At 49.7% G+C, this 9,633-nt stretch overlaps 1 protein-coding gene across 1 annotated transcript; it reads right to left on the bottom strand.

Moving 5' to 3' along the window:
* Positions 1-339: 339 nt before the first annotated feature.
* On the bottom strand, positions 340-9,606 carry LOC139064219 (probable methyltransferase-like protein 24). The gene is given in 7 exon segments (XM_070547274.1): positions 340-765; positions 1,136-1,409; positions 1,552-1,640; positions 1,642-1,689; positions 9,234-9,332; positions 9,398-9,498; positions 9,579-9,606. Coding segments are annotated over 7 exon segments (939 nt in total). The 3' UTR covers positions 340-465.
* Positions 9,607-9,633: the final 27 nt, after the last annotated feature.

The raw sequence follows: 9,633 nt of genomic DNA, 5'->3' as shown, positions 1-9,633 counted from the left end.
GTACTTTAAATATCTATTGCACAAAGTCATGAAGGGTTATTTTAATGTGCACAAATACATCAAAGTATTTTCTGATTTGTTTTTTATTTCATACAACAGACTGAAAATGTTTTATTTTATCGAAATGAATCCGATTTGTGAATAGTATCACTGATTAAGATAAAGCAAAAGCACATTTGATTTTTTACAAGTAACATGTTGGAAAAAGTAAAATGTCTAGATTTTTTTTATTTTATTAATTTACTCTCAACACATATTTAACAAACAATATTTATTCTTTCTTTATAATCTCTGTTTTAAATCACGTTTACAGAAAAAAATAACACCTAAAATACAAAATGCAACACTTATAATGTCCACTAGAGGGAGCTATCGCGCGGAGCAGTGAGTCTGAAAACTAGTGTCTTTCCACCAAACTCATCCAGTTTCAGTGCAGCACCATCTCCAGCACCACAGCTCTCCATGTCAGCGCCGGGTGTTGACCCAGCTGAGTGTGTAGGAGCTGTGAGCGATTGCTTCTGTCTGTTTCAGGACACTATGACCCTTCCCAGAAGAGCTGTGAAGCAGGTAGAGGCCTGAAGCTTCAATCCGCTGAAGGACACTGAACCAGCAGCAGAGAACTTCCTCATCAGCCCCTCCCACCTCAAACCCTGGCCAGTGCAGGTGCACCATGGCAACCAGATGATGGATGTTTTCCAGAGTTCCTGCTTCGATCCAGTTTTGGAAAACCCGCCACTCAGCTCTTAAGAGGTCAGCATACAAAAAAATGAACCTAAAGGGAAAAATAAATAAATAATATATATATATAAGTTAGCTATGGGAATAATTCTTCAACTGCATCTTAAAACAAGACTCCCTGATCTTAAATGTTTTATCACCAAGTGCAAGTATGTGTCTCCCTCTTGTGGCAGCCGGATGTAGCTGGACCCCCGTATGATTCACTCACCTAAACTGTTGCCATGGCAGCCAGAGATGGCGCAGAGCCCTGTTACTATGGGAACGGCCAAGAAAAATGAGCTTTCTGGGTATGTTGGGGGTGAAAAGACACTAAGGTGTGTTTGTTTGGCGGGGTTTCTTCCTGTCTGTGTGTGTGTATGAGTGTGTGTATAACTGTGTGTGTGTGTGTGTGTGTGTGTCTTACAGTGTGGTGTCCCAAGGCGGCAATGATATCTGCCAGTGTTTGCGAGACACTGCCCAGGTTCCCCCTCATCTTGTGCTTACGCCTCCTTGGGGCTCGCCACTCCAGCCACATTGTGTGCTGGATGACACCGCCTCTGTTGTCATGGTTACTAGCCAAACCGTTGCCAAGGTGATCGTCGGATGCATCGGAGATGCTGGGATTAAAAGTGTGGACCTCACATCCTAGTCTTGAGACAGTCTGGATAAATTCTTCATCCCCTCCATCCAGACTGGAAACTCAAACAGACAAGGTGGGGGGGGGGGGGGGAGTTTATGGCACGCATGATTAGATATGCATTGTTTATTCCAGCTGTGACAGTGATGTGAATGCATAAGCGAGGCGGTAATTGTGTGGTACAGACAGAGGCGCACCTAAAGGAATATGCAACACAGGGCGTATCTGCAGCTGGAAGGAGCCCATCCTCTGCACACAGCAGCCAGCACGTTGAAGCCACGGGGGGGCTGTGCTGGCTGAGCCTTCCCTGGAGGTAAAACGCTGGAGCAGCTCAGCTGGGGATGGAGGAGAGGAGAAAGATGGGCTGGATAGAGCCCTGAGACCCATCTGCCAATGAGTTAGCATTCAAATTAGAGGAGAGGAAGAACTTGGGAAATTCACGGGGACGTGTCAGGGCATCTCGCTCACTTCCTGGTATTCGTTCACCTGGAGTCTGTTGTTGTTTATGGATCAATGCTAGTTTTGGTGTTTGCAGTCTGGGCTCTGCTGCCAGCATGACTGCTAGCCCACACACCAGTCTGCAGCAGTGGTTGTGAATGGGAGGCTTTTGTTGATCGCTGCTGGCAAAATCAAACTTCTGGCTATTTTAGTTTTTTTATAATGAATTTTTGTAAAAAAAAAAAAAAGTTAAAAAAAACTTTCCCAAAAGTATATTTTACATTTAAGTAAATACTCTTGCAACGTCCAGCAATGGTCAGTTTTAGGTACAGTATGGCCTTTCAACGTCTATTCAACATCTGGTCAAACAGGAGACACAAGACTGCTTGTGTTCCCTTTAAATGAGCCTGCCTTCATACCAGCTGGAGCTCACAGACTCTGCGGCTGTGACAACAATAACTTTCTTCCTCAAGGCCTCCACATAAGGAACACTCCAGCTCGGATCAGTTGTTAAATTCAAGAATGATTTCCTAAATCAACATGAACTTCTTCCATGACTTAGAATCAATTCAGTTCAAATTCAAAAATACTTTATTAATCCCAGAGGGAAATTAGAGTTTCAGTACACACAATTCTGAGATCAGACATACATACATAGACAAATGACAAGAATTGGTGACTGTGGTCATTCGCAACACGAGTCGCGCTACCGTTACAGATCAAGAGGGTTTATATGAGGATAGAGTCTGGGGGAGGTGAAAAAGGCACTTCAGAGTTACCCTCAACAGAGAGGGCTGCTTTGCTATGCAAAAAGACACCTCAGACAGAAATGCACACAGACTTCAGACATTACACAACATAAGTGTCCACTAGGTGGGGAGGTAGGGTTGGGGACTCTCCTCACTTCAGTGCGTGCAGCCGCATGGAGCAGCGCTCAACACCTCCGTTTGGACAGGGGAGGGAGATAATGGGTTAGAGAGCACATTGACTCCTAGATACGGTTCCACGGCCTTCACCGGTCACAGTCCTACCCAGGATGGTATAGGGAGAAAGAGTTTCCATGGCGACGGCAGCATTCCACATTTCTTCTGAGGGGGGAGTTTTCACTTCAGCCTCACAGGCTCCAAGGGCACCAGATTCAGATAAGAATTGTTTTGGGTACAGACAAAGATAATTTCCTCTCTGCCTTAGAGTTCTGTTGGTCATCAATCCCTCTAGATCCAATAATGGCGTAATTAATCAATCTATCCCAATCCGTGCTGATCCGTCAACTCGCTCCTTGATGGAATCCACCTTCTGTGCCAGTCTGAATCTCAGCCAAAGTTCCAAGCTTACGACTCATCTCGACAATTATATGAGTTTGTGCATTCACAGCACGGTGTAATCCATCCCTGAGCTCTGGAATTGAGCCAATATTCCTCGAAAGCTCGTTAATTTTCCGGTAAGCCAGGTAGCCGCTCAGGCCAAAAAGCAGGAACCCCGACACCAAAACGACGAATATCCAGACGTCTTCAGAATCCTCTACAGACAGTTGAGAGAGGCAGATCAGGTTCCACTGTTTCCAGGAGTCCATGATATACCCAGCTGGCTCTGTCCCAGAGGGGCATCCGGGAGCCCCTCCTCCCGTTCTCATCGTTGAAAAAATGTTGTCATTCGCGTTGAGAGACCAACTGACCAGATCCATTTTTAATAATTTCCAGTTTCCAGAAAAAATGCAGAAAGCGCCGCGCACACAAAGACGAGACAAAGAGCCTTGGGATGAGGAGGGAGGGAGAGGAGAAAAAGCATCTGTACTCTCCAAGAGCCGGAAGAAGAAGATAATCATTAAATAAACGTTTGTTTATGTCATGAACCGAGTTCAGAAGACCCGTGAAGACGCTAACACAGTAAAAATATATTAAAAAGTCTTTATTTAATGCAGAGGTACCTGGAGGGCAAGGCTGAGGCAGGTTCAGAGGCAGGCTAAGGTCAAAGTGGCAGGCAGAGAGCAAGGCAGGGGTCAGGCAAAAAACAAGGTCCAGAGGCAAAGATCAGGCAGGGTGGATGGCTGGAGAACTACTGGCAAGGCTGTAATAATCTGGCATCTGTTGACTGGATGGCTGGTTCTTTTATAGCAGGGGAAGCAGGTGAATGGGATGAGGCTGATTACAGGAGCAGGTGGAATGAATGGAGCTGATTGAAGCTGACAGGTTGCTGGGGAAAGCAGGGCTTGGCTGGAGCTTGGTGAGAGGAACCAGGTGAGCTGAATGAAGGTATAATGAGGAAGTGGAGGAGGGTGAAGGATGGGAGTCATGACAGAACCCCCCCCCCCTCAAGGGCGGATACCAGACGCCCACAGGAAACCAGCGCAGGGTGGGAGGAGGGGGACCAGGAAGGAGGGCCAGAGCAGGGCGGGAGGAGGGGGACCAGGAAGGAGGGCCGGAAGGGTCTGGGGGGCCGGCGACGGGGAACCAGGAGCCGAGACAGTGGGAGTCTGGGGGGTCGGCGACGGGGAACCAGGAGCCGAGACAGTGGGAGTCTGGGGGGCCAGCGACGGGGAACCAGGAGCCGGGACCGTGGGAGTCTGGGGGGCCGGCGACGGGGAACCAGGAGCCGGGACCGTGGGAGTCTGGGGGGCCGGCGACGGGGAACCAGGAGCCGGGACCGTGGGAGTGTGGTGACAGAGGACACTGGACCAAGACTAAGACTACGAGGGGACACTGGACCACGACTAAGACTACGAGGGGACACTGGACCACGACTAAGACTACGAGGGGACACTGGACCACGATTAAGACTACGAGGGGACACAGACTCTGGGACTTGAGGGGACACAGACTCTGGGACTTGAGGGGACACAGACTCTGGGACTTGAGGGGACACTGACTCTGGGGAACTTGAGACTGGGGAACTTGAGACTGGGGAACTTGAGAGCAGGAGGGGTCCTCTTCAGAACAGGAGGGGTCCTCTTCAGAGCAGGGGCAGGAGAGGTCCTCTTCAGAGCAGGGGCAGGAGAGGTCCTCTTCAGAGCAGGGGCAGGAGAGGTCCTCTTCAGAGCAGGGGCAGGAGAGGTCCTCTTCAGAGCAGGGGCAGGAGAGGTCCTCTTCAGAGCCTGGAGGTGTCGACCCTTGGACTGGAGGCTCGTGGAAAGGTTTCACCGGAGCCCCTTGGACAGGCTGGGCCGGGGCCTCTTGGACCTCATCCGTCGAAGCAAGATGCGATATGTCCTCCCGGACCACCGCCAGAGCAGGATGCGATGCATCCTCCCGGACCACCGCCAGGGCAGGATGCGATGCGTCCTTCGAGACCACCGCCAGGGCAGGATGCGATGCGTCCTTCGAGACCACCGCCAGGGCAGGGTGCGATGCGTCCTCCGAGACCACCGCCAGGGCAGGGTGCGATGCGTCCTCCGAGACCACCGCCAGGGCAGGGTGCGATGCGTCCTCCGAGACCACCGCCAGAGCAGGGTGCGATGCGTCCTCCGAGACCACCGCCAGAGCAGGGTGCGATGCGTCCTCCGAGACCACCGCCAGAGCAGGGTGCGATGTGTCCTCCCGGACCACCGCCAGAGCAGGGTGCGATGCGTCCTCCCGGACCACCGCCAGAGCAGGGTGCGATGCGTCCTCCCGGACCACCGCCAGAGCAGAGTGCGATGCGTCCTCCCGGACCACCGCCAGAGCAGGGTGCAATGCATCCTCAGAGACCACCGCCAGAGCAGGGTGCGATGCGTCCTCAGAGACCACCGCCAGAGCAGGGTGCGATGCGTCCACCGGGACCACCGCCGGAGCAGGGTGCGATGCGTCCACCGGGACCACCGCCGGAGCAGGATGCGATGCGTCCACCGGGACCACCGCCGGAGCAGGATGCGATGCGTCCACCGGGACCACCGCCGGAGCAGGATGCGATGCGTCCACCGGGACCACCGCCGGAGCAGGATGCGATGTGTCCACCGGGACCACCGCCGGAGCAGGATGCGACACGTTGGAGGGTTCTGGGGAAGGTGACCACCTCTCACAGCAGGTCAGACCCTCCATGGCGACATCCTTCAGTGCAGACCCATATACCCTCCGGACATAAAGGTAGTAATTACCAAGTGCTGGGACCGCTATCAACTCTGGATGGGTGGAGAAGATGACATTTAACCTATCAGCCGCCCGCAGACGTAAGTGGGGGCAGGTTGGCTTGGCAAAGACCTCCCACACAGCCTCCTCGACCATCTGCATCATCCCCTGAACAATCTCCTCCGTCGGGACCGGTCCAGAAGCAGAACATGAGGTGCCGTCCGTGGAACCCGCCGACACCAGCACGGGAGAAGGATTAACCCTCTTCTCAGCTCCAGAAAACCTCCGGGACCGCCGCCGTCGTGACCTGACAGGAGGGGTTTGAGGCTGGAGCGGCGTGGTCATGAACCCGCTGCACAAGACGTTTGCAGCAGGCCTGGACAGAGGAGTGGAGCCTCTGCGTGGCTCTGGCCTGATGGCCAGCCGCGTTCCCCAGAACGGTGACTCCTGCTCCTTCTCTAGCTCCATAAACTCCAGGAGCGTGAGATCCTCCATGACAGGTACGATGAAAAAAAAGAAGAAAAAAAATACTCCAAGTGCTGTGTCAGCGTTGGGTCAGATTTTTGGCCAGATTATTCTGTCATGAACCGAGTTCAGAAGACCCGTGAAGACGCCAACACAGTAAAAATATATTAAAAAGTCTTTATTTAATGCAGAGGTACCTGGAGGGCAAGGCTGAGGCAGGTTCAGAGGCAGGCTAAGGTCAAAGTGGCAGGCAGAGAGCAAGGCAGGGGTCAGGCAAAAAACAAGGTCCAGAGGCAAAGATCAGGCAGGGTGGATGGCTGGAGAACTACTGGCAAGGCTGTAATAATCTGGCATCTGTTGACTGGATGGCTGGTTCTTTTATAGCAGGGGAAGCAGGTGAATGGGATGAGGCTGATTACAGGAGCAGGTGGAATGAATGGAGCTGATTGAAGCTGACAGGTTGCTGGGGAAAGCAGGGCTTGGCTGGAGCTTGGTGAGAGGAACCAGGTGAGCTGAATGAAGGTATAATGAGGAAGTGGAGGAGGGTGAAGGATGGGAGTCATGACAGTTTATTGCTACTTATAACAATTATAATGAAATGCTTCATTAATCTGTGATCACTCAGACTCATCAATGATTGGAAATTGAAATGAATATTATGTCTACAATGACTGCAATGTGGTTCCGCATGTTTATGTGGCGAGGTCATAACATCTGCACTCACACCATAACAAGTAAGGTTACGTTAAAGGGACATTATGGACGTTTGACAGCCAAAACATGTATAGAAATAATAAATGTCTTCTTCATACATTCTCCTGCAATGTCCTGGTCCTGTAGAATGAGCCCTGGCATTTTTACTGTGGTTGCCTGTTTTTCTGTAAAATCACAGAAAAAGAGAGATGCTCGGGTCGAGCAGGCTGCTTCATGCGCGTTCACGCTCAGGCATCGCCCGTAGCATTTGCTATCCGTAGCTTGAGCAGCAGAGAGAGAGGCAGTGCCACTTTGTCGCTGTTCCTAACGCCTAGTGACAAAGCTAGCTACATTTCTGAGGACCCTTAGCTACTTTCTGTAGAACTTTCTTCTAGATATTTCCTGCAAATTAGCAACAAAATAGCCATTTTCACTCCGAACCGTTCTTTGAACGTTGTTTCAGCTGTCATCAAGGATATAAAAGTTACAGATACAAAGGATGACACTGGCTTTTTAGCTCACCTAGTAAGATGTCGGACTCTCGTGCAGAAGACCCAAGTTCGATTCTGGGTGTGAACATATTTCATTTAGAGTTTCTTTTTTACATTAATGGTATTTTTTTTTACAGTAAGATGCCCAAATTTTTATTTGAAACTCGCCGAACGGCATTGAATTCACAGATAAAAAAGATGTGGGTTCAACTTTCATTTTGGAACAATTTTTCAAGCAAGGGAAGGGAATGATCTGAGCGTGCAGGAGGACTGACCCATCATAAACCTTTGTCTGCTGTGCTGAAGAGAAAGGTACAGAACCAAATTATTTAATTAATTAGCTGCGCGTTCTCCTGTCCTCTGTCCTCCGGGCCACACACACACACACACACACACACACACACACACACACACACACACACACACACACACACACACACACACAAGGGACTGTCTCAGCTGTTATTTTCGTTAAGGAGTGTGCACGTACAGCATGCGCGCCTCGTGCACGAACCTACTATTGAAGCTGCCGTTACGCTTTTGGCCTGAGGGGGCAATCGCGAGCATAAAAATTCAAAACTCCGTAAAGTCCCTTTAAACTCTGACACATAAATAGTCTTTTACCTGGTCAGAACATCCGGTCAAAGAAGGCGTGTCTCTGAGTTGTCTTGGTAACATCTCTCAAGCCTGTCAGCCTTTGATTGGCTGTGCAAATCATAACATCAAAACCTTAAAACTGCGTCACCCTGGGTGATTCAGGAGTTCTAGAGAAAGTTTCAGACCGGCCATCTGAAGCACACCTCTTTAACCCATCAAAGATTTTGACACGTCGTCAAAACCTTTGTGCACCTGCAAAGCTGATGAACAACAGTCTCTGCAGAACAAAGCTGATGTTGTTCAACTCCCTAAGAGCTATTCCTGAGACGCAAGCTAGTCCAACCTGTGTGCCTGGTGACATCTCGGGACTGGGGAAGTCGGTACTTGTGGTCAACCTACTGGGCCTGGGTGCCCCGAGGTCATCCGACCTCTCTTACCTCCGGATCCGCGACGAGGGTCTCCAAAAGGGTGAAGTAGAACACAGCGAAGATGGCGTCTGATGATAACATCTTCGTAGCTTAGCGCAAACCAAATTCTTTTACATCCACTCAGCTCTTCTAGACAAGTAGGTTCTGACTAACACCGCAATGACACATAGTCATACATCACATCTCGTTCCATCCACTCACTGTAAATGCTCAGTTAACTTGTCATGTTTTAATTGTTTATAAAATAAATTCTTACTTTTATAAACCTGACTCTTTTCTGAATCAAACGAAGTACACGAAGTGTGTACAATTACTTAATAAAGTAAAAGTCCTAGAATCTTCTGATAAATACAATAAAGACCAAGCAGGGTTGATATTTTAAATTTAAATAGAGTATCACAGCTTATTGGTCATAAGTAGAGGTAATATATATTTTGAGCTCTTAAAGCACTCAATTTGCCAACGCTACACTCTAAAAGAAAAAAGAATAAGCTCCACCCCTCCATAAACAAATAAACCTAAAAATATAACCTGGATAATTTGGAATTACATGATCAGATTTAGTTAGGAGCCTCTCCCACCAAAAAGCATTCCCACTAATGCAAAGTTTCCATTTTTTCCACACGACTGTATGATAATTATTTCATAGCTGCTGAGGAAATGCGTTTATTTTTCTGAGAGTGAACTGAAGAGACTCGACTGTGTCTCGGGTGTTTCTGCAGCCTACCTGCGGCCTTCTGATATACGTGACGATTCGACTGAGTTCTGCTGCGAAGGACGGCTTGTCTGACGCCCACTCCTGCACCTGCAGCGCTCCGGGTCCCACCTGGGAGCAGCATCACACGTAACGTAAACAAAAGGATCAGGTCCTATAGCACAGGAGACACCAACAGATGTGTGGAAATGATGTGAGACGGCTGAATAATGCATCAGAACGACAGCGAGCGAGGTGCGAGTGCTGAGGAGGAAGGTCACAGGCGCTGACCTCAGGCCTGCTGGTATTTGCCTGCGGCTCTTCAACGTATAAAAACACACACACACACACACAACTCTCTCCCCACACATGCTCTACTCCCAACAATGAACTCTGTGGTCACCATGGCAACCTCTGTGGAGCAGGAGGGGTG

This window comes from Nothobranchius furzeri, chromosome 19, assembly GCF_043380555.1.
Source record: "Nothobranchius furzeri strain GRZ-AD chromosome 19, NfurGRZ-RIMD1, whole genome shotgun sequence".
Taxonomy (NCBI): Eukaryota; Metazoa; Chordata; class Actinopteri; order Cyprinodontiformes; family Nothobranchiidae; genus Nothobranchius; species Nothobranchius furzeri.
Note: the sequence above shows the minus strand (reverse complement) of the source record. Positions and strands in the feature narration are given on the sequence as shown.